This window comes from Arvicanthis niloticus, chromosome 19 (genome assembly GCF_011762505.2).
Source record: "Arvicanthis niloticus isolate mArvNil1 chromosome 19, mArvNil1.pat.X, whole genome shotgun sequence".
NCBI lineage: Eukaryota > Metazoa > Chordata > Mammalia > Rodentia > Muridae > Arvicanthis > Arvicanthis niloticus.
Genome location: NC_047676.1, coordinates 48,784,636 through 48,810,788, shown reverse-complemented (window position 1 = coordinate 48,810,788; position 26,153 = coordinate 48,784,636). Strand labels below are relative to the sequence as shown.

The window sequence follows — 26,153 nt, the reverse complement described above, 5'->3', positions numbered from 1 at the left end:
TAATCAGGTGGAAAAGCAGCAGTCAGTAAAGCACGCTGAAAAGCAGATGGACTGCCACTGCAGCAGGAGGCACTATGTGGAGGCCAGGAAACTGCTCTGTCAGGAAAATGGGAATTTTCCACCTTTGTAAAAGGCCAAGTAAGGTCTTGAGTACTGTCTACTTACACTAATCTACAGCAATTTCCGTAAAGATCTATACAATATATATTATCAAACACTCTAGAATATTAAAGCTTTTTTTGGAAAAAGCAAATATTTTTTCAAATGTAAATATGCCCTTTATGTTGCTTTTATATAAAAAAAAACTGTTTTTTTTTAAACACTGTTTCTGAAAAACCCTTAGATCAATGAGTTGTTGGGTTTTTTGTTTTTTGGGTTTTTTTTTTTTTTTTTTCAGTGTGCAGATAGAATCCAGGGAACAATGTGTACTAGGCAAGTATTCTCTCATTGAGCTACATTCTCAGCCCATTCAAAAAATTCTTTATGAGGCAAGGTTTCACTGGTTGCCCCAGGCTGGCCATGAAACCACTCTGCAGCACAGCCAGCCAGGCTGTAACTTGGGATACTCTTGCCTTGGCTTCCAGAGCAGCTAGTATATAAGCTGGTGCCACTACTCCTGAAAGGTCCGGGACTCCCCAGAAAGGGGTCCACTTAAGTCACAGGATAACACGCACCCAAAGGACACACGAGAGACCGTCTTGCTGTAAAATACATGAGGTGGTTTATTAAATCAGAGCTCTGGGCCAGCCCATATCCCCATATCTCACATAGGGGATGGAGGGACTGACCTCGTGGCTCAGGGGCATAGCACTTATATATGGGCGGGGTAGGGAAAAATCGAACTTTCGCGCGGGTGCACAGGATTGGTTGTTTTACCTTTTTTGAACACTAGTAGGCCGTACCATGGGGCAGGGTGTAGTTCTTCCCTTGGCCAGTCAGTTTCTGGGATGTTCTTAACAGGCCTTTGTACTGTAACTCCCCCCTCCTCTGTAACTAATTAGATGGACCCAAACCTGCTGGCAGGTGCTTTTCTGCCCAAGGTCTAAGGCGAAAAATTTACACATATTTCATAAGATGGCCTTTATAACTTTTCACTCTACACTCCTAGCTTAGAATTAGTTTAGTAAGGGATTTGGAATGACCTTCATCTAGTGAATGTAGGTCATTTAAATATCATTTCTTATTACAGCCATATGTACATCCTGAATAGCTTAGCTACCCTTAGGCTGCGTTATACTTCTGCAGGCTCGTGTCCTAGGTTTTCTCTAGGTCACAGAGAAGGACTTTAGTAGATGTTTTGTTCGTTGGCCCCACTGATAACTGTTATAGTCAACTGGCACATCATAGAAATAAAACTAAGGAGGCAAAAGAGGGGCCACTGTCTTCTATCAATCCCTGAGTTATAAATAATCTGCATCCTAAGTTGTTTTTAACATTACTTACCATAGTTACCTGTGGTTCTAATAGTACAAAATAGTTAAGCAACAAGCATTTTTTCATTACTGATTAGCTGACTGAAAATACTGAATAAGGACCTTTATCCGTCAGGTAAAATGGAAGCATATTTTACTCCAAAAGTCTTATCATAACATGTAGCACAGGCAAACAAACAAACAAAAAAGTGAAGGAAAAAAAAGGAAACAACATTATTTTTAAAACTCCACTGGAACATCAATAAACTCTACCTGTAAATATAAAAATGAAGATGAGACCAAGTAAGGCTGATGAATGAAATGTTTCCTTAGTCTTCAAATCTTAGGTCATACGAGGGAGATGGAAGCCTCACCTTACATCATAGTAAATGTACTTTCACAGATCTGCTACTGACATTTCTGTGGGTAACAAGGCAAATGCATACAAACTCCACTTAAAACTAAACCTGATCAAATCCCACCAGATAAAACATACCAGGACCTCTAACACTCCGGCCTTTGTGTCAGGCCAACACAGTATGTGACTAACCATGCTGAAGCTACAGCAAGACCTTTTCTTCTAACTCCTTGCACAAAGCTGGTTTATAAGATATTTCAAGTTACTGTAAATATTTCGAACAAATAAGCATATCTAGAAAACTTGTAATTGTTAGTGTTCCGTCTAAACTCCACCTCCCCAGTTACCTGGCAACAACCAGGTATGCTCCTCCCCACAGTTACCTGGCAACAGTCAGGTATGCTCCTCCCCACAGTTACCTGGCAACCGCCAGGTAGCCTGATCCACTATAAAAGGGGCTGCTTGCCTCCTCCTCCCTCTCTCTCTTGCTCTTGCCCTCTTACTCTCTTACTCCCGCTCTTCTTCTCTTGCTCTCTTCCTCTCTCTTACCCTCTTGCCTCTCTGTCCCCTCCCCCACCTTTCTGTCTCTCCACGTGGTCATGGCCGGCCTCTACTTCTCTTCTCTCCCCACCTTTGCCCTTTCCCCTGAATAAACTTTCTCCCCCTTGGAACCGCATGGTCTGGAGTGGTCTGTTCTGAGCTGCGGTCGGACTTCTTCTTAAAACAACAACAGTAATAATTTGTAATGATTAATAGAACTAAAAACTAAACACTTAACCCAAAGAAAGGAAATGGAAAGATACAGCATAACGTTCAAAGTTAGGAAAACTGTTTACTGTTTACAGAATCAAGAAAATCAAATGGGCAGCAAAGAATAAATTTAACTTCCTATCTGTTGAGTACATACATATTATTGATCTAATGAATTTCTAGAGCAAACAGAGAAACACAAATTAAAAAGAAATTATTTAGCAAGTGAACGGATGCTAACTGATATCTGCCTTCAGTCAGGAGTAAGGAACTTTTCAGTCATAACAGAAGCCTGTCAAGTACATCTTGAGATGGTTTGAACAAGATAATTCTTGAAAAGCAGCTAAGTCAACACTACACATTTTTAAAGTGGAAAGCAGACTAAAGTTAACTATACAGACAAGAAATAGAAACAGGAAAATGAATTGCAGAGCTTTAAGAAACATCAAATAGAAAAAAAATCACATACAAAGTTAACCTTTAAAAATCTGGAAACCCACTAATATGCTTCAAAGGGAAAATGGAAATCTTACTTAAGGTTTAAACTTTGCATAGGTACATGTAATGGTAAATATACTTGCACACATGCAATGAAATGACTGAGGCAGGTAGTTTACTTCCATCCAAGTAGTGGCTGCCAGGGATTTGGAAGGACAGTAATTCTAACACATCAAAGATGTCAAATGCTGAGATCACACTAGAGAATTCTATGAAGGTTTTCTTCAGAGCTGATCATTATTATGAAGGGTCCTTTTTATCCCATTTTGCCTCCATTCAGAAACTAGGCCATAAACCATTTGCTATCTATCCTAAGTGTAAGGTGCCTTGCTTCCTCAGTTGACCTGCCTGCCTGGGTTGCTCTGATGTGAGACGCTGCAGTCTCCAGTTTAGCACCTCATAGTAAAACAGTGGGAGACTAGGTAAAGTAGCCTTCACATGGCTCTAAGTTGAAGTCTAAGGAAGAAAAGGGGAGGGAGGCCTGTCTCTGCTCTCTGTTCTCAGCACTTATACAACTTTCAGAGTGTGTGATCACGTGGTAAAAAGTTCACCACAAATTTGCACATAAATTAAGAACATAAATTGAATAAGAGGTTTACAACAGAGAATGTCTACATATATATCTACTAGGAGTAATGATCTGGCTAAACATTCATCATTTGTTACTGAAAGATAGAAAAATCATAAGTTGATCCCCTGAACCCTACTCTTAAAAGCAAAGACATAAAAACCTGTAAGTTAAACACTGTGTTGCCTCAGTCCCAGGAAATTAGCTGACCATTTGAACAGATGGCCCTAACTAAACAAACCTTAAGATTCATGGTGTCAGGATGCTATGGGCCCGAGATTAGCTTGGCCGGGCTTTGAACTAGCAGCCCTGAGACAGTTGGTGCCAGGATGCTAAAAGTTTGAGATAAGCCTGACCCCCTTGAACTGGAGCTCATGATATATAGTGTGAAACTGGTTCGAAATAGCCAATTATAAAGTGACACACCATCCATCTTAGGAATTTGAGATCAAATGTATCGATGACCTAGTGACCTGTTCCCCCTCCTTCCCCCTTCCCTAACTCCACTCTCAGCCTTCCCTCTTCCCTAACTCCACCCCCACCTGGTTTGTAGATTCCCCCTTAAAAGCGGTAAACTTCTTTTGTTCTTTGGCTGAATTCCGCTGCCCCTGCGCGGGCTTGAAGGAAAGACAGCCCTGGCTAGCCAGTAAACCTCTTGCGATTTGCATCAAGTTGTGTTTCTCATGAGTGATTTGGGGTGCGTCTGCAGTTCTCCATGGATCGGTGAGGTCCTTTTCATTTGGGTTTTACATTACAAGCTTACAGGTTCATGGGGAGTTAAAAAAACATAACTAAGTTGTCCTTGAAGTTTTGTATAGATAAACCCAGTCAATATTTTATCTCCTATCCTTGCACCTGTGGTGTTCTTTATGAACTTCAGTGAACGGTTTTTATAGTCCCATAGAATGTGCTCTAGGTTTTAGAAATCTGTTGTTATCTCAGAAGCAATTAAACAGTTCTGTAATAAAAGGGGCTCGAAGGTCTTTGTGTGGATGTCTTTATGTCACCATTCTGAAGCAGTGGTAATCCTAGCATGCTGGTTGTTTCTGCAGAATAAATGCTTTTTGTTCTTCCATACTATTTGAGTCTGGGGTCTTCCTTCAGTGATTTTTGAACCCTAACTATCAATACTCTATACTGAATCTGCTTTGACAATGGTGACCTAAGTGAAGGCAATGATTATTCAGTAAAATAAAATCCATTAACTTAGATGATTCGTATTAATATTATATTAGTGGTTAAGTTTTAGAATTTATTTGAAAATTGGATTTTCTTTGCCTTTGATATTTTTCCCTTTGTTTATTTGCTTAGAGACAAGATCTTACTATGTAGGCCATGCTGACTTTAAACTTGTAATCCTCTTGCCTCAGCCATCTAAATGCTAGGATTACATGCCATTGTTTCTAATTTTAAAAAAGCAGATTCCTAAAACATATGCTAGAACTACTGAGTGGGGCTTGTCTGTTCTAAGGAGAGTGGGTCCTAGCATACATATTTGATAAAAGTCAAACATATTTGATACATTTTTCCTAAGGCCATCAAAGTGTACTCCTCACAGGGATAAGGCACTCATTTTAAAAGTACAGTCTGAGAAAAGGCACTTGTATAAGGGACTGGGTGAAAAGAAACTAAGTACTAAGTAAGGCCCAGGAGAGAAATGGATCCCATTGTACCACAGTATATCTGGGGCAATTCAGGGAAGCCAATATACCTGGTACAAAAGCAAAGACAAGGTGGGTAACAGTCTGCAGGGGCTCATGGAGCAATGAAAGGCACCAGGGACCCAAGTATGAGCAATGCCTTTCCTAGAAAACTATGGAGTCAATGTAGAGTGAAAGAGTTGACGGTAGGGAAAGTGAACAAATCTTCCCTCTCAACTTCTGTTTTCTTAGTGAAATACAAGATTCTTATCTAAAAGTAAGTCAAAAAGATAAGTTGTATGTTGCAAACATAATATTATTATCTTACAGGGGGAAAAAAGTCAACTAAGGCAGCTCCCAGAAAGAATGAAGCAGTTATTCATGAGTAAGAAGCAAGTACCATCTCCTCCTTGCCCCCACTCCCACCCTAGAGGATCTTCCTTACCATAGTCCTAAAAGCAGCCTTACTGTATCACATCCTATGAGTTTCTGCTTCATGAAACAGAAACCCCAAGTTATATGATTGATATAATCCAATATTTTAGTTCATGTCAAAAAATTTCATAGGTGGGAAATTCAAGCTGGAACTATAGTTCCTAAAATCTTAAGGGTCCAGGTTTTTTCTCCAGCTAACAAATCACTGTACCAAGTTATCAGGAAAAAGAAGGGATAAAACAGGCAGTGGTGCAGTGGTGGCACACGCCTTAAATCCCAGCACTTGGGAGGCAGAAGCAGGTGGATTTCTGAGTTCAAGTCCAGCCTGGTCTACAGAGTGAGTTCCAAGACAGCCAGGCTTACACAGAGAAACCCTGTCTTGAAAAACAAAAACAAAAACAAACAAACAAACAAACAAACAAACAAACAAAAAGGCTCAGGAACTGAGCAGATCCCAGACTGCAGCTCTGCCCCCAATCACACAGAACCCAGAGGAAGCGGGGCTCCCAGGAGCTCTAACCCTGTCAGTATCTTAGGTAAGCAGACAACAACGCCCTCCCCAAACAGGGAGTAACTGGGACCTACAAGGGCCCAGAAAGTCACTCCCAGCTCAGATCACTGGTTCCTTTCATCTGGGCCAGAGCACTGAGCAGATCTTGAGCAGCAGCTCTGTGCCCAATTTCTAAGAACCCAGAGGAAGCAGGGCTCCCAGAGCTCTAACCTGAGCATTATCCTGTCTGCACCTGAGCACTAAGCAGATTTTGGGCCCCAGCTCTCACCCCAGTACTTACACGCACCCTACATAGTTCTGATACAACCAAAATAATAGGAAAGACAGGCTCCAGTCAGAGACAGGGCAGGTAGCACTAAGGAGATACAGATGGCAAAAGGCAAGTGCAAGAACATAAACATCAGCAAACCAGGGTACTTGGCATCATTAGAACCACACAAGAAAGTCCTGAATTCCCCGCATTACTAGGAAAGCAAGATTCAGATTTAAAATACCTTCTAATGATGATGATAGAGGACTTTAAGAATGACATAAATAACACTCTCAAAGAATTTGGGGAGAACACAGGTAAACAGGTAGAAGCCCTGAAAGTGGAAACACAAAAATCCCTTAAAGAATTACAAGAGAACACAACCAAACAGGTGAAAGAATTGAACAAAACCATCCAGGACATAAAATGGAAGTAGAAACAATCAAGAAATCACAAAGGGAGACTACCCTGGAGATAGAAAACCTAGGAAAGAAATCAGGAGTCATAGACGCAAGCATCATCAACAGAATACAAGAGATAGAAGAGAGAATCTCAGGTGCAGAAGATACCATAGAAAATATTGACACAACTGTCAAAGAGAACACAAAATGCAAAAAGTTCTTAACACAAAATATCCAGGAAATCCAGGACACAGTGAGAAGACCAAACCTAAAAATAATAGATATAGATGAGAGTGAAGATTCCCAACTTAATGAACCAACAAATATATTCAACAAAATTATAGAAGAAAACTTCCCTAATCTAAAGAACAAGATGCCCATAAACATACAAGAAGCCTATAGAACAACAAATAGACCAGACCAGAAAAGAAATACCTCCCGTCACATAATAATCAAAACACCAAGTGCACAAAACAAAGAAAATTAAATGCAGTAAGGGAGAAAGGCCAGCAGTAAGGGAGAAAGGCCAAGTAACATATAAAGGCAGACCTATCAGAATTACACCAGACTTCTCACCAGATACTATAAAAGCTAGAAGATGCTGGACAGATGTCATACAGACCCTAAGAGAACACAAATGCCAGCCCAGGCTACCATACCCAGCAAAACTCTCAATTACCATAGATGGACAAACCACGATATTCCATGACAAAACCAAATTTACACAATCTCTTTCAACAAACCCAACACTACAAAGGATAATAGCAGGAAAGCTTCAATACAAGGAGGGAAATTATACCCTAGAAAGAGCAAGAAAGTAACCCTCTTCCAACAAATCCAAAAGAAGATAGCCACACAAAGATAACTTCACCTCTAATAACAAAAATAACAGGAGACAACAATCGCTGTTCCTTAATATCTCTTAACATCAATGGACTCAGTTCCTCAATTAAAAGACATAGGCTAATGGACTAGATACATAAACAGGACCCAGCATTTTGCTGCATACAGGAAACCCACCTCAGTGCAAAGACAGACTCTACCTTAGAGTAAAAGGCTGGAAAACAATTTTTCAAGGAAATGATCCTAAGAAACAAGTTGGAGTAGCCATTCTAAAATCTTTAGTCCTAGAACACAAAGGGAGGGACTCATGGCTCCAACCTGTATAGGTAGTTGAGGGTGGCCTTGCCAGTAGAAGTGGGCAGCCTTGGTACCTGAAAGTTTGGATTCCCTAGTGTTGGGGAATTGCAAGAGCAGGGAGGCAGGAATGAGAGGATGTTGGGAGCACACCCTCATAGTAATTGGAGGAGGGGAGATGGGGTAAGGGATTAGGCATCAGTGGAAGGGGAGGGCCTTGGTGCCTAAAAGTTTGGATTCCCTGATGTTGGGAAATTTGAGCACAGAAAGGCGAAAATAAGAGGATGGTGAGATCACACCCTCATAGAAACTCCCAGAATAATATGGATTAGACATGACAGAGGCAGGCTGCCAGAAGACTAGATTCTAGAATTCAAACAAACAATTATCTTGATACTAAAATTTGTTTTGAGAATTGTATATTGCAGAATACATAGCCTTGGTGTATCTACTCATCAGGCAAGCTGAGCAGACCTGCTCGAACCTCTGATGTCCTGGAATTCCAGCTGGATGCAGTGAAGACACAGTGTCAGAGGCTTATCCATTTACTCTTCCCCCCACCCCTCATATAATATCTCAACACCCATAATCAGCTTGAAGAAGTTAATGAAGAGTCGGCACCCCTATTCCCTGGGCTTGGGGACTGAGGTGGTTAATATTGGGTTGTCCTTCTAGGGAAAAGCAGTGGTTTTGTTGGAACAGGAAGGATTAGCTAGGATTTATTGCACAGCCATAACCTACTGGTAGAAATATGTATAATTGTTATTAAGATGAAGTTATAATTTCTTAAATGGAACAAAATTTACTTTGATTTCAAATTTAAGGTTTTCATTGGTACGAGCTTCTTATTGATATAAAAGTGAGATGAATATTGTTATTCTCATAGGCATTGTGCCTGTATAACACATTTAGGAATACAAGGCTTAGACCCAGTCCTTTAACTTTTCTAACTGATTTGAGATGGTTAGCCTGTGAGTTAAGGGCCTTTAGCAAATTCATGGCTTTGAGTTTATTGTTAGGGTGTTTTCCATATTTTATTTAGAAATAGCTGAGAGGAGTTAACAGACAACAGTCCAGATTGCCTTACATGGATAGTTGGTTTTCAAAACATCAGAAATCCACAGAATTGACATTACAAACATTTCTGTATTAATGTTTATTTTGATTAGAGACCTGTCTGCTCCTGACAGCTTCTTGTCTTGGATTCTAAGAAGAAACTGAGCATCTTTGGAGTTATTCCAATTGTGGTGAGACAGCCACTAGGCACGAATTGCCTCTTTCCATCTACAGACAAATTACTGTCCAGAAAAGGACATACTTGCAGAATAGTCGACTGATTATATCTGCCAAGACAGAGTAATCAGCCCTTTATAATTCTGCATCACTAGATCTATCAGATGATTCTGGGCCAGAAGGCTGAAGATCAGATGCTCCAACGTTCTGTAGTATAGGAGTGTCCAGGTGTTCAGCGGTCTCTATAAATTGGCTAAGTTTTAGAAGCTATGCTTTGTGCTTCCCATAATTTGAGTTAACTCAGTCATTCTGGATTTCTGATGGGGTTGAAAACTTATAGTCTCATAGCCAATCCTTGCTATTTACTTTGAGAGAAAAGATTTGAGAGGATGGTTTTCAGCTGACATTCAAGAAAAAAAAGCCAGGTTCAGAACTAAGTCTTTTATTTAGGAGCGATAACAGAGGTTCTGCTTAGTCAACAAAATGATGGACTGGGTATTAGGTCGATCTTGCACCTTACTGACATAAATTGGTATAGTTATGCTCTAACTGTATTTTGAGAGAAAAGTTTTATTTTAACAGGAAGGGTGATATGTAGGAGGAGCTAAGGTGGGAGGAGTACTGAGAGGAAGAGGAGGAGTACATAGAGGAAGAAGAGGAGTAAGAAAGGAAGAGCTAGGTGATGAGAGAGAAAGAAAGAGGGGGGCCAGACATGGAGGCAGATGTTCACATGTCTCTGCCAGTCAAAGATAGTTGATATATCTAGGTTGGGTATTAGGTTACACTTCTGATTGATATTGAGCATTACCAAACTTATAAAGCATTTGGTTAACATTTAAAAATTTGTATAAAAGCAAAAAGGAGAAGGGGGCATGGGATAGGGGTTTTCTAGGGAGGGGAAATGGGGAAAGGGGATGACATCTAAAATGTAAATAAAATATCCAATAAAAAATAAATTTAAAAAAAGAAGGGATTTTTAAAAAGCCTCTTTTTTTTTTTTTTTTAAAAACAAAACATAAAAATGGCTCAAGGTCCATGAAAAGGCCATATATAAACACATTACAACTCAATAAAAAATGTAATCAGAGGGAACCTTAGAACACATGGGACATGAAACAAGTGTAGCAAGTTAAAGGTTTATGTGAAGATGGGGGTAGGGGCAGAGGAGGGCTGAGACAGGATGTGGCAAAAACTAAGGATGTATTAGTAATTCTTATGAAGCCCCACTACTTTGACAGCTAATGGCAAAACCTAATGAAAAAATAAAGAAGAGCTTGACTGGAAGTAGCCTGCATGGGTGGACAATGGTTCCTAGGAAACAGGGGTCATTAAATGAACAAACTCAGTGTCAGACATGGATCAGATCCCTACAAGTTATTAGTCATAATGGTCCCACAGGTCTCTAAAACAACATGAACTACTATCACTGTTTTTGGTTGCCTATTCATAAAAACATGCTACGAGCCTGCTGCTGAAAACACCATACATTTTGGTAGCACACTGTAAAGCAATTAATCTTGAACTGAGAAACTTTCTCCTTACTGGCTAGCTTTCAGAAAGTGCTATGCAGGCCCTTAGGGAGAAAAGACATCAACGGTCTGGATCCTACATGCTATAGCAGTAATCTGCCAGGCAAGATGTACCTGTCAGAGCAATACTGACATGACTGTTTTAGGGGTAACTAATGGCTTTTCATAGGATTTGAAGTCTGTTATGAAGGAGAAAATTTCTAATTGGTATTATAATCATGATCAAAAGTCCATGGCTGATAAAGTCATAGACACTGTGTAGGAACCTATTGTTATTTTGCTAAAAATGTTCATGTTGTCAAACTGACTTCTAATTATTCTGTTTATATGCCTGTGGATATATGCTGCTCTGAAACCTGGTCTAGATAAAGGTCTTAATGCAGTCAGCAGAAGTTAACATAGACAATTGTAACTGGTCAAAGTTTTAAGAATGACACTGAATACTCAGCCCCATATGGAATATTCATGTCAACCCACGCCCCAAGGCTCAAGAGACATTGTGGAAGAGAAAGCAGAAAGAATACAAGAGCCGGGCCAGTGATTCTGCTGTAGAGGACAAGAGTTCTAACTGAGGCCTCACCCCAATGGCCACTTGGCCCCTTCCTTCCACAGGTCATCCATAGCATGTCCATCATCTGCTGCACTGATCATAAGGCCACTAACCACTGCCATGGGTGTTGTACAAGTGCTGCCATATTCTTCTTGGTGAACATTCTGAAGGGAATTGTCCAGATGTTTCTCAGTCCCAAGGTTGGTGACTGGTTTTAGATTTGTGTTGGCTGTTGATACTTATTTACAGTATAAATATAATTTATCATTTGTATCATGAAACAAAAAGAATGTAAGAGTGCTACGAGATGCTCCCTTCTGGACATGGCAAGGCTGTTTATCAGACTCCTAAGTTCATATCAACTGTGTTTACCTGCATAAGATCAAGCCAGTCAAAATTCCAGTATGAATAAGGATGGGTTCATAAGGCCCCACCCCTAGCTGATGAGCTATTTGCAGTTGATGGCTGCTTGGAGGAAAAAAAGCAAGTTTTCTTTGGGGATGTGGCCACTGGTAGGTTGCTCATACGCCAGTAGACAAGCCCACACCCATGTATACATGGGCAGCACTAACTGGACTCAGTGGGACATAAAGAAATAAAGAGAAAAAACATGAACTTGGAAGCTGTTATGTTGGCAGGGATGAGAGGATGAGGAGTGGGTATGGAAGGTGGAGTACAGAGGGCATTTGAGTGTAGATATGGGGGCTGTATATGATCAAAATACACTGTTTACATACATATAAAATTCTCAAAGAATTAATAAATAAGACTAATTTTTAAAAGAAATTATTCTTTATTTTATGCGTATAAGTGTTTGTTTCTATGTATACATGTGCACCATGTGAGTGCCTAGTGTTTGCAGAAATCAGAAAAGGGCATTAGGTCCTCTGGAACTGGGGTTACAGATGGATGTGAGCTGCCATGTGGGTCCTGGTAACCAGAGAGGTCCTCTGCAAGACTAGCAAGTGCTCTTAACCACTGAGCCTAATAAAACATTACTACTACCACCACCACCACCACCACCACCACCACCACCACCACCACTACTAAATATTAGTCCACTCCAGACCTAATAAAATTCATTGTTAAATTGTTCCACAGTCTGACATACTTCTCTCTTACCTCATTAATCAAAATATGGTGATATGGCCACTCATAGCTACAAAGGAGAATGATAACTGTTTTTTATGAGTTCAGCTGAACACTGGAATACATACATACATACATACATACATACATACACATACATATATATATGTGTGTGTGTGTGTATATATGTACACACACACACATATATATGGAGAAAGAGAGAGAGAGAGAGAGAGAGACAGAGAGAGAGAGAGAGAGAGAGAGAGAGAGAGAGAGAGGACAGATAATGGGCTAGCTGACCTGGATGTATCCACAATCACACGGGACCTATATCCTTCTCTAGTATCAATGCCATCATGAGTGAACATCACACCAAAGCCTGGCCAAAAAGATTCTGTCACCTAGGTGATCTTATTTGAGACAAAAAACAAGGCAGTTTTTCTCTGAAGAGCTGATGTACAATAGGGGGCCCAACTACTGTCCTACAGAGAGACAGGTTTACAGAAGAGAATAAAAACAACAGAGACCAGCAGGGTCTAGAGCTGCAGAGGAAGAGGATAACATCCTGACCCTGCTTCTCATGAGGAGCCAGGGCAATCTCTTTATCAGGATTCTGTGTAACTGCCCTAGTCTTCATACACAGCTCCCTTGTTTAAGCTCATTCCTTACAGGGAATGATCCTTAAGGTATCTCATGACGAGGCTATAATTTAATGTTCTGTGGTTTCTGCAGCATTTCTGAAAGCTATGGAAGACATCCAGTGTCACCTTCCCTACCTCCTACATTAAGACTTAGAGGAAAATGAAGTATAGAACCACTGGCTTGAGAAAGTCTTCAATCACTAGAAATTGATATCCCTTTTCAAATTTTGGTAATGATGGTTAGGTAGTCTTTTGTTATGTCTCTTTGCTCTAGGGTAAGACAAAGGTGTCAGGCAGAAAGACGATGTTCAAATTTATTACATACTAAAGTATCCCTGGCAATTTTCGTCAAAGCAGAAACTGTAGTAGATTCCATTGCTCTTCCAGCCATTTCTTATTTCTGCCTGTGAAGGGTCTAAACTTCAGTCAAAGGCCACCAGGCTTAACCACAGCTCCTGTTCTAGCCACTGAGATGGTCAAGTGATATATGAGAGTGATATGCCACCTCAAAGCAGAAACCTTACAACCTGAGTCCATCACCACTCTCCTGCCATGTTAAGTTATCTCTGAGGAAGCTACATTCCAGGTCCTAGATAAAGCCAATATGGTGCTGACCCAGAGCAAGATGCTGTTTCATGCTACTGAACATTTTGTCTGTTTATTTATATATTTATGCATATAAACATTTATTTGAGGACATTATCTAAATTATAAATTCATTTCTACGTCTCTCTCCCTGACCCCCTCACATGTATATGCATTTGTGTATGTGTGTGTTGTATTTGAGTGTGTTGGCCTGTGTGGGTGGCCAGAGGTTAATGGCCTCTCAATCTCTTCTACATCTTACTTCTAGAAATGGGATTTTGACTGAACCTGGTGCTCCCTGCTAGAAAAATCCCATGCCGGGCTATCTTTAGCTGGACACATCTGACTAGGTCCTACTCTCTAGGCTCTGAAGAGGTAGAGCAGATCATTCCAGCCTGGGCCCTGGCTCTGGTGCTGTATAGCCATGGACAAAAGTCAAGGCACTTTACCTTTTAGAAATCTAGTGGTTTGGGATTCTTTGTTTCACTTATAAAAACAAGGATAATGCCACAAAGTATACCTAGTAGCTTTGTATACTCTGTTGGTTTGTTGTGGAGAAAAAATACTTGGCAAAGTGCCCAGCCATACTGGAAAGGTACAATAAGTATGGGAACCCAGTACAACTCCTTGGCTACAGAAACTATAAACATACTCAGTAAACATGCAAAATCTAAGAGATATCTGGAGGGTGATAAAAATCTCAAGAGTTAGATGTTGACAGAGAGAAGTCAGGCCTAGACAGAATCACAAGGCATAATTTCCGTCAGGCCCTTGAACAATGTTATATGCTTTGTGCAAAACAAAGACATTTGACTCGCTGGTGGCCCTTCTCATCCTCCTTACTCCAAATGTACTTGCATGTTTAATCAACAGGTGGATTCACAATGAGCAGCTGAGGATGACAAGAGAGCAACCAGTGTTTGAATCTTCTTCAGTGGAAATATACATTCTAGGGTAGAGAATATGTCATCAAATGCTGAATGACTTAAAGAATGTTTTCCCATAAAATTTCAATAATACATTTCAGTTGTACAAGTCTATTCCCTATAAACAACAGATGGTGCAAGATCAATAGATTGCAACTCTCATTGGTAATGTAAATATATTCTAAAGACATGCAAATGCCTCTTGTATGTTTTGACAGGATGCTCTTCCCCCAATGTGCGTTCCCCAGCTTCCTGCCTGTCATATGGAAAGGAACTGTAAAAACAGAAGAGCTGCAGCATTTGCTTGGGTTCAGTATAAGGGGGTGTGGTTTGAAGGTGACCCCTTGCATATGGACTAACCAGTTCTCAGTGAACTGACCTGATACTTTTTAAAGTAGTGTATTATTTCAAACAGCTCAAGGAACAGTTTTGTTAAAAATATCCAAAATTCCTGCAATAAAGATCCAAACAGAATGAAAAAGAAAACTTGCCAGAAATATTAAAGTATGACATGGTTTATATTACAACCAATACTACTTCAGAATTTTAACCATAACAGGTAAAGACAGTAAAACAAACCATCTAGTTGGTTTGGGGAGACCAGCAGCATTAATCTGAAGAGTTGAGCTTGATGCACACGTGTTACTATTTAAATAGTGGCTCCAAAAGATTCCTCATCTTACTAGAATTAGGATGACATGAATGAAACCTGTAGTATTTCTCACTATGTAGCCTAGGCTACCTCAAACTCATGAGTTTCCAACCTCGCCCTCTTGCATGCAGGGCTGCAGGCATGGACTACACCTCTGGCCCTTTTTTGCTTTTCCTAAGTTGGTATTTAATGTTTCTTGTAAAATACATATCACTTACTCCCTGCCTATGGGACCTCACACACATGTGCAATAGAGCATGTGTCATACTTACTTTCTACAATTCTTAATCTTTCATGATTTGTGTTTGCTGAGAACAGAGTATTTGAAGCTGGACCGTTAGTTCTTAAGTGTGGGAAATCCAAGGTGAAGTGGCATGTAGCTGGTGGGGGCCTTTCTTGTGTGTCAGGTGACTGAAAGCAGAAGCAACAGCACACTTGATGTGTGTGCATGAGTGTGTGAGGAAGGACCAGGCAGGCAAACTCTTTTATCAGCATCCACTGCCAAAATACCTAACCCACCCTGGAGTAATCACACTAATCAATGGGACTGTCCTCCTTTAGGAACCCATCTCTCAACACTGCTGTACCTGAACTGTGGAGATGCATCCAAACAACAACAATTAGACAATGAACGTCTGCAGATAAAAGGCATTTCTCCTGTATCTTTATGTTTCATAATAGCTCTTACATGGTGGCTAGCAGTGAGAGTAACAAACATTTAAGATTAAAGTTAAGAATTGAATGGCTAGTTATGAGATACACATAAAAAACCGGCATCGAGTTCAAGTAAAAACATGCAGATATTATTAAAAGCAGGACTGTGTTAGACTTTGATATCTGCTGTCCAACCAAAATGCTTGCTGAAAACATATTTAAACCACTATTACTTCAGACCAAAGAAATAACTGCAAGTCTTATATGAAGACTAATTGTCCAGAATTTAAGTCATGGATTTCTGTTTCTTTCCCTCTTTTCACTACCCGCTTTAGTCCACAGCACCAGGGTAAACAGAGGCAGGACCTTCCAACTGTTCAGTCCCATCCTGGACTGAAGGGTCTTGAGGACATGGTGGGGACACCTGGGGGACACGCTACGGGGTCTCTGCTAGAATGCACATGTGATTTGAACTTTTAAATTTTACTGTGCTTTAAAAATTATACTGTCATTTTTAAAATGTGTTATTTTTATTTTTTTGAAATGTAATTACCAGGCTACCATTTTTATTTTGCTAAGGAAAGAAAACAAAATTTATGTACCATGGAAAATTTACACTTCCTAAGTGTGAGTATCATCAAAAGTAGAGCATCTGTATGATAAGACGCACACAGTCTGTAAGTCTGAGACTTAGAATGTTTTTGTGAGAGATCTTGAATTCCTAGAGGGGAAATAATTCAAATTTCCATGAGACATCCTCGTCAAACATTGCAAAGAGAGAAATACGAAAGGGACTAGATTTAGTGACAGCTTCTTTTTCATCCAGCCCTTAGGAATCATGAATGTATCACTTTTGACTTTATGTTAATGTGTTTCATAATTTAAAGCTTAACCAATTCATAAAGTCTTCATCTTCATCTTTAATATTTGTGTTTTACTACTTGGTACTATTATTGCATAACAAAAATTACACAATAAAAGACAGTAATTTCATAGTGATTGCAATCATCACAACAAATGATATTTTACTAGTCTACTTGTTCCATCTAATGTTAATGCTTAACTATTTAATTTGAATCAGTACACAAACAATAGAAATAAAAAGTAGCATGGCTTTTACATGACTAACTTGTAACCACTGAGTGCCACCTACAGGCAAACACGATTCATTACATTAAGCTTTAGGCTAAAACTTTCGTTTCCATCACCTAGCCGTGGGCTGACAGGAGAGAAAATAGAGATTTTAAACTTTTATCCAGCCTTGGGTACACATGAGAAGAAATGAGAATTTATGCTTTTTATGAACCTGTAACAAGAATTCTGATTAGTTTATTTAGTCATAGAGTCTCTTCTGAGACAGGAATGAGGATATAAACAGTAAACTTTTGAGTGAATAAAGTAGTTAGAAATAAATGTTTACTTCATATTTTCTAGGAATATTTACCAATTACTTTACTTAAAAAATAAAAATGAATAAATATTCATAATGTATATATATTTACTCAAAACTTAAAAAGTAAACATATTTATTTAAAATGACCTCGACAAATACGGAAGTCAGAGGACAACTTATGGGTATCGGTTTTCTCCTTCTACCGTGGAAAGTCCTTACCGAAGATCTAAAACTACCTTTAGAGAATTAATTTTTCTAAATTTACTTTCCTTAGTAGGCTTACAAATACTTTTAAAAAGGTTTTTCCCCTAATGCTGAGAATGTACAAAGTACTCATAAACAGGACAGTTTAGAATTTAAAGCTGCTACAGTAGGTCAAAGGTAAACTTGTAACTAGATATTTTCTAGGATGTCACTTCTTAAAAAGTCATCATAAGCATTAACCTGCAGACGACAGGAGGGACATGCCCCTGATTCACACTTCACCCTCGTGTAAGGCTCCCTTTAGGAGTGACAGAACCTGTTTAGGTGGCCACCACCTCTTGCGCTCAGACACTGACAAAAGTCCATCAGTCCTCTCTCTCTTTACCAAATATCAGTGGCCCTCTAATGTCCGACGCTGCATGTCTAAACCCCAATATGATGCTGTGTGGTGACTAAGCTTTGGGGAGGTAATGTACGGTCTATAATGAAATCAGCACAAATCAAATTGGTTAGCACTCCACTCTTTGACTATAGCATCTACAAACCATGAACAGTAGAAATATTTTTCTAAGTCAGAACTTTCATCGTTTTTTTTAGCTACCACAGACTACCACCTATCAGTCTCCTCATTAACTATAATCTCAATTCATCATTTACCTATTACAATTTCAGTGGCTCCCAGCATCCTTATGATCAAGGTCATACTCCTACACTAGCCATTCTTGTCATGTTTGAGCATCATGACCACACCACAAATGACAATTTTTGAAAGATAGCCCTTTATGGCAAGGATGAACACAATACTGAAAACTGCATATTTGGTATAGTCATATGAGACAACCATTTTTAGTCACTTATAAGAAGTGCATTAAAAATAAGCCTTAATTAGTTCTTATAGAAAATTTAGTTATATTAAATTATAATTTATGTTAGTTACACGGCATATAAGTATTTTAAATTATATTGAAGCCAACAAGATAGAGTTCAGAATTTAAGAAATACCCATACATACATACTTAGCTATATACACAATTTAAAAAAAAAAAAATATTACTGTTAGCTTTGCCTACTAATTTTTTTTTACAGAAAAAAATGTATTATAAGCCTAATCTAAAAAAATAACAACAAAAATTGTTTTAATTCATAAAAAAAGAATTAAAAAGTATATGCCTTAAAGAATAGAGGGAAGATAAAAATTATTCAATAGTGATTATTTGAATTTCAGGAAAATCTGCTGCAAAGAAGAGGAATAAAGTAACTTCTAACTTCTATTTCTGACAGCAACCATTATGTCATCAGTACAAAGTGCTGGGGCTCACTTTTAATTTTGGTTAATTAAAGCAAACATTGAGGGACCAATGCAAAGCAAATGCCTGGATTCTTAAGCTTCCCACATGAGGCTGAGAAACGTGCACACAAAGTTATTTATAAACTTCTATTGTATTGTACAGATCAACTGAAGAAAAGTCATCCCGTGATTTTGTAATACAGTGATATTTAAGATGTATACCCTAGATTGTAATAAAAAGTCATATAGAAAGGGAGAGATGTTTTAAACTGAGTCAAATTTCAAAAAAGTAAAATGTTAAGTCATAAAATCCAACAAAATTTAACACAAGAAAGAACTTGCTGCACTTACTGAAACTTACTTCAGAATGCCAATGATCAGGCAGGCATGTGGTTTTTAGTCAATCAGACTTGAAAAGATGTCTAAGAACAGTTTCAGTCCATTTTATTCACCATTTTGAAAAATTTTACTCATCTAAATTTTTGAGGATGTCTCTCTTATACAAATGTTCTCATTGGTATTAGTAAACACAATTTCACATATTCATACTGTTTACTGTACATTAACTTTACTTTGATTCTGGACTCTTTTAGGCCACAAAGAGACTGGTTGTTACCACTGGACCATTAATGTTCACAAGTATTATGCAATTGTGAGTTTACAATTTAGTGAGTAGAGTACTCAGTCCCAGATGAAGAGAGGCATAAGAAGGGGAGAGCACAGATACCCAGAGCATCATGCCTGACTCACCTTCGGCTCACGGGTTTCTTCTCCCCATCTCCAGGTGACTTCACATTGGCACCTGCATCTTTCTTTAACCGTTTTGCAATTCTTTCTCTCATCAGGTTCTTCTCATCATCCTCCATGTATCCATCACACTCTGCACTGTCATCTTCACCATCCTGTAAAAGCTGAAAGTGAGTCCTGTCCAGGCATTGTGTTTCCCTGAGAGAGTCATCATCTGAAACGCTTGCTGAGTTCTAGGCCAGGTCTGTTTAGTTTTGAACCAGTAAGGTGTTGTGGACTCTTCTCCCTTTGGGAGAACCCCTGAATTCTGCTCTAGGCAAATCCGACATACCCCAAGAATATGAGCTCCCTTCACTCCCAGCTCTTCTGCAGCACTCCCTTTGTATCACCCAGGGTTCTGTGTCTACACAGTGCTATCCTTATTCCAGCAGAAACGTGCTTCTGGAGGCAGCTGACCAGCACAACATCAACCAGATCAACCAGGAACTGATTCAAGAAGATGTGGGGGGTGGGGAGGGTGGCACTGTACTGAAGAAGTTGAGACTTAAGCACCTTGGGATAACACCCACCAGAACCAGAATGCTCCACACACCAGCAAAACCAAACCAAACCCCCTTAGGCTCCTATAATCTAAGACAGTAAGCACTAGTCTCCTGAAAGCTTTGCAGAGCCCTAACTCACCTGAGCTGTCTACCTTCTTCCTGGCATAACCTCCTCCGAATCATTTCCTTTAACCTGAAACACTATTATCCTAGATACCCAAACGTTTGCTTTCTTCCTGTCCTGCCCCCTTAGTGATGTATTTCTTGACTGTAGTACTAACACAGAATTTTTATAACTACTACGAAGAAATAAAACCTTCCCACCTCATATTCCCCTTTCCTCGTCTTTCCATAGCACTCACTGTTTACATGGATTTTGTTTCTCAGACAATTAAGAAGAATGCACCATGACAGCTAATGGTCTGGCCAGTTGACTTACTATTTTCTATTTATTTTTCAAATATCTCCCAGCAATGCTGGAGGAGAGAGGGGGAAAAAGAAGAACTACAGCAAAGGTGTGCTTTACTTCCTGTGATTCTTTGGACTGCTGAGCCACAGGGAGACAGTCCTGACTTGAGGATTAGGAACCTCACAGTAGTGATTTTCAAAGACTGGTTCTCAGATTCCCTGGATAGTTATTTGTTAAAAACACAAAATCCACCCAGGCATAATGGCACCCAACTTTAATCCTAGCAGTTGGGAAGCAGAGGGCAGAGGGCAGAGGGCAGAGGGCAGAGGGCAGAGGGCAGAGGGCAGAGGGCAGAGGGCAGAGGGCAGAGGGCAGAGGGCAGAGGGCAGAGGCAATCCTTTCTCTAAGAGTTGGAAGCCAGCTTGATCTACAGAGCAAGTTCTAGGCCAGCCAGAACTATACAGTTGAAATCCTGTCTCAAAAACAAAACAAAACCAACAAAAACCCCACATATGAATATACATTTATATATTGATTTTCATATGTGAAGAGTGTCAGTACAGAATCAATCAGATTATTACTTGATTATTTATAGGTACAAGTCTTGTTGCAGACTTCATGAACCAATAATCTCTACGGATAAAAACTTCACACCTTTGGCAAGATATTTAAGTTGTTCTTAAGCACAGACCTGCCATGTTTGGACCTCAGCAGAAATAAAACAAATCCTTTGCAAAATCCTAAGATTCTGTTTATGAGTGTAGGACACTTTCTGGGTAAAGGATCATAGATTAAATCATCCCTGAGCTTTGGGATCTAAAGGTGGTTAGAGCCTTAACTGACCTCACTCTACCCATAAACTTAGAAGCAAACCCATATCCTAGCCCATATTATTGTAACCAGATGCTTCAAGATAACGCATCTCAAAATACACAAATTGTTAATTTTCATCTACCACCCAACCTCAAGTCTGTTCTCTCTGGTACCTTGCTAACAAAGCCACTAAGCCAGAAACTTGTGGATATCTTAGACTCCTTGGTCAGCTCCGTCCTCAAAGCATTGCTCCTTCAGAACTTCCCCATAGCTCCCTTTACCCTGGTCTGCTTCGTCTGTCATCTGTAATGTTGCCAATGATGATATCTCTAAAATGCAAAGTTGCCCACAGCACCTTTCTTCCTAACCAATATCCTCCAATTGTTATTCATTATGTTTAAGATGAGACCAACTCCTGACCGTGGCTATGGCACTGGGTATGCCTGCTAGCCTCTCCACCCCTCCTTTCCCATCTCACTCTCCCTGTCACTGCCCTGGTCACCTGCAGTTGGCTCTTGGAACATGTCCAACTGTCCCACTAGGACACACTGGCACTGGTAGATCCTTTATATCCACTCCTCTCACCGCTCCCACAGCAAGTTTCTCCAGACTTTAAAGCTCAGCTTGCGTTTCCTGAAAAAAACTCTAACCTGTGCTTAGCTCTAGAGTATGCTGTGCTCTCCACATTCACCATCGCCTCTGCTGGGACCAAGTTAATGTCTAGTCTCCTATAAAGCACAACAGTTTTCTCTCTTTCAGGAAGGCTTTTCTCACAAAATCAAATATTCACTCTCTCTGCTATAGCTAATCCCACTCTTTGATACAGAAATAGGTAAATCTCTGTACATACTAAATTACATACTTTCTTTTGAATTATGCAATGTATACATTAATAGGTTTTATCCTAACATAGTATTTATATAATTTGAAAGAAATATTATTCATATGATACAGAAAATCTTCCTTATGTTTTTAAATTTTTTTACTATATATTGGTAAATGAATTATTCTTAATATAAACAGTGAATTATACCTTATGTTAATCTCCAATAACTTCACAGAGAAACCAAGATTTATTTAAAACTTCATTTTAGTAGCTGAGTAGTTAAATGATGTACTTTAACCTTGTCTGCTAACCTGGCTACCTCCCAGCTCCAGCCCATGATGCTTGCATATGATTATTGATCTAACTCTTAGGATGCCTTCTGCATGGCTCCAATTCCTCTACCCTTCAGATGCATCTGAATCTCCCTCTCCTTCCTCTCCCTAGTAGATAGTTAGTGAATATCCCACCCATTCTCTATTCTGCCCAAGCATTGGGTGATCAGCATTTAGTCACATAATGAATGGTAAGAATTGTTTACATAAACTTGAGGCAGAAGATTTTCTTAGTATAAGCATTACAATGCCATATCCAGATTGAAATAAGATATGAGGGCAGAGAAATCAGCATTTGAATAACCCAAGGGTAAACTTTACACTGGGTACAAAATCATTATGCCTACATATATTATGTGTGCGTACGTGCGTGCGTGCGTGCGTGCGGGCGTGCGTGCGTGTGTGTGTAAACGCATTCTTGCCTCAGCTTGAATGTGGAGGAGTCAGTTCTCTCATTCTCCTCTGTGGGTAGGGAGACTGAGCTCCTGTCCTTAGGATCCAGAGTAAGCACCTTTACCACTGAGCTATCTCACTGGCCTTCCTTTCTGTTCTTAACATTGCTAGCTAGTAATAAAGGTACAACCTTAAAAGAGAATCTTCTAGAATATGTATAAAAAAGGAATATACTGTTACAAACAACTTCTCTATGTACTTCCCATATAGCATGCAGGATGTTCACTCATCACATTTAAACTTTTAACATAATAAAGTTATAGCATTTAAACTTAGGCTAGTCACATAATGTTATGTGAGAGAGAGAAAAAGCAAAGCAGAAATTCACATAGAAGATTGCAATTCTGTAGGGAAATATACAAATCTACTTGGCAGTGAATATTCTAATAGTAAAATAAATTATTTTCATTTAAAAAATTGCAATTACACTTATATGTTTTGTTTAAAAAGTAATTTGTTTGCAGAACTTTGACCTATTTATAAATTGTTCAAGCTGTATTAATACTAAAACGAATACTCACATCTTCTAAATCTCCTGTTGCATCATCTTTTTCACTACAAAAATAAGTAAAACAAATACATTTTAGCTCCAAAGTGAAACTAACAAATGATTTAATTATCTAAAGTGTAGACTAGTTTTCTAGAATGTTCTTTTTTTCACCACAGCGTTCTCAGAATGGCACTGTACAACAGACGAGAACACGCTCAAACAGAGCCGCCTTTTATAGACAGAGGAAGAAACATGCTGCTCTATTAGCAGATACAAGAACTCCTCGGATTTTTTTTTTTTTAATTCAAATGACCACTATCAAGCCTGTTCAATCTACAAAAAACAATTTTTCTATAGCTTAAAAGGTTCTAGCTAAGAGACAAGTCCTACAAGTTAAAGGATACTAAGAGAACAGTATTTTGAAATAAGATTTTTAAAGATGAATTAACCTCAGTACAACAGTATTTTACCTCTGTGTGAGAAACAGGCCAATATTTCTTGTAATTAATACATTTAACAATAATTCACCTCCAACCTCTCAAACAGAGGCAACAAAGACAATGAAGACAGATTTCTATCAAGGCTAAAAGTTGTGAGAATTTGTACACAGCACATGTGCCCAGAATGTGGTAACTTCTTCCAGTAACCATGCACTCCCGTGGTTGGTCATAATACCAAACAAAACAACTCCAAAGACAGTTAGCAATGCAATATGAAGTTAAACATGAAATTATTACAATAAACAGTTTCTGGTAATCACTTATCAAATATATTGTTGCTTTGGCTGGGCTTAAGAAAGTTAATTTATGAGTTCTGACTGTTGACAAACCAAGTGAATGAGAAGAAGCCTGAAAGCAGGAACTCAGGTAACGGCAGCACCGCACTGACCTTTCAACAGCTGGGACAGAGCTAAGATGTGGATCGTCCTTGAGCAGGTCATGGCTGCTTTTACTTCTCCCCTTCATGCTCTGGGAAGGAACAGACAATATGGCTGTGAGTAGGAAATGAAAGGTCTTCCAAAAAGATGTTAACAAAGTTACATGAAATTTAGTAAACACACAGTATGATTAGTAAAAGACGAGTTTCTGAATATAATCAAAGCTTTGAAAATAGAAATACTTCTATTAATAGAAAATAGCATTTTTACTTGCTTATTTTAATTATTAAGTTTTATCTGTTTGTTTTATAAGACACAGTATCTCCATCTAGTTCTAGCCTAAGATGGCCTTGAGTTCTCTATGCAGCCCAGATTGACCTGGAACTCAAGATCTTTCTATGTCAGCATCTCTCGTGCTGGGATTTTAGGCTTGCAGCACCACTCATGGCCCAAAAAAGTACTTTTGGGGATCATTTTTTCCCAAGAAAAAGTCACATTGTTAAAAGTAAGTCTGTGGCATGCCAGCTCTGAATGTCTACGATTCACATACAACTGATTAACTTCTACAACCCACAGATACAAACAAGAATAAATTGAGATAAATGCACACTACTACCTTTCAATATACAGTAACACACCACATCCAGAGTTGGCCTCGGACCCTCTATGTCAACCTCTTAATCGACAAGACAAACAATGAAAATTACACTGACAAAGAGCAGGAACAAGACTGTAATTAAGGTCCACTGCAGCTATATATTATTTATTAATAATGTTAATTTATAAAAGTGAGTTCTCGTACTCCTGAAAATCACCAATTTTATTTTTACTTATGTTTTTAATTATTTATTTGATATGTATAAATGTTTTGCCTGTTTGTATGCATGTGTACCACATTCATGCCTGGATCCCTCAAGATCAGAATAGAGCACCTGGAACTAGAGTTACAGACAACTGTGAATTGCCACGTGACTGCTGGGAGCCAAAGCTGGGTCTTCTGGACAAGTGCTTAGAACCACTTAGCCATCTCTCCAGCCCTACAGAAAGATTTTAAATGTTCTTACAACAGCTTGTATATGGTATGTGAAATGAGTGTATGCTAACTAGCTTAAGTCAGACATTCTACTGTATATGTATATGTTGTACACAATATATATAATTTCTATATGCCGATTTAAATATATTACTTAAAAAAAAAAGTTCTTCCCAGGTGCAGTGTTTCATGCTGTAATCCTAACCTTCAAGACTTAAAACAGGAAGACTGCATATTTGAGTCTAGCCAGGGCTATTTAGCAAGACCCTGTGTCTAAAAGTTAAAATTTTTAAAAGACAAAAAAAAAGGAAGGAAAAAGAAATGAAGTTCTTGCTGAGCTCTCAAATGAAAACTCACTTTAGACAGCTAAAAGAAAAAAGAATTAATTTGTTTCACAGTGATTTAAAGTAAGACTTGAAAACAGGAAAAAGATGTAAATTAAGCTGAATAACAACCATTCCCACTCTAGGTTTTCCTTAACTTTTTAAATTGAGTTGGCATAAAGATAGAAGATCAAAAGTAGATTCTAAACATATACCCCTTCCCAGTACAGTAAACTACTGAAGCAGAGAAAGTAACTGGGAAGAATGGAAAAATTAGAAGAGTCTGAGACACTGGGATAGAAGTCTAACTCTCTTTAATGCTAATTCTTCCTGAATGACCTATTTTAAGGTCATTATTTGGCTAAAGGGTTTAGATGCTGAAAACAAGACTAAATATACTTGGTGAGTTCTACATAAGGAGCTTTGCAAGAAAGTCAAAACTAACCCTGAGCATATTTAAAAATGAATACTAAGTGAAACTAAAAAACACGGAGGCAGCAAAATAGAAGAAACCAGATAGAGTACAGGAGGGAAGGAAAAAAGACAGAAAGAGCTAAGGGTCATGTTGACAGAGAGGGACACTGGTCCACAACCTCTAACTGTA

At 39.0% G+C, this 26,153-nt stretch overlaps 1 protein-coding gene across 3 annotated transcripts in view; it reads right to left on the bottom strand.

Annotated features, from left to right (window-relative positions):
* The window catches only part of Cwc27 (CWC27 spliceosome associated cyclophilin), a 190,297-nt gene that overhangs the window by 144,853 nt on the left and 19,291 nt on the right, over window positions 1-26,153 (bottom strand). For all 3 annotated transcript variants that reach the window (XM_076916236.1, XM_076916235.1, XM_034523350.2), the window contains exons 8-10: window positions 24,205-24,284; window positions 23,348-23,381; window positions 19,455-19,606 (exon numbers count right to left, since the gene is read on the bottom strand). In XM_076916236.1, the coding sequence (XP_076772351.1) occupies window positions 19,455-19,606; window positions 23,348-23,381; window positions 24,205-24,284 (266 nt within the window). The remainder of the gene's footprint in view (window positions 1-19,454; window positions 19,607-23,347; window positions 23,382-24,204; window positions 24,285-26,153) is intronic.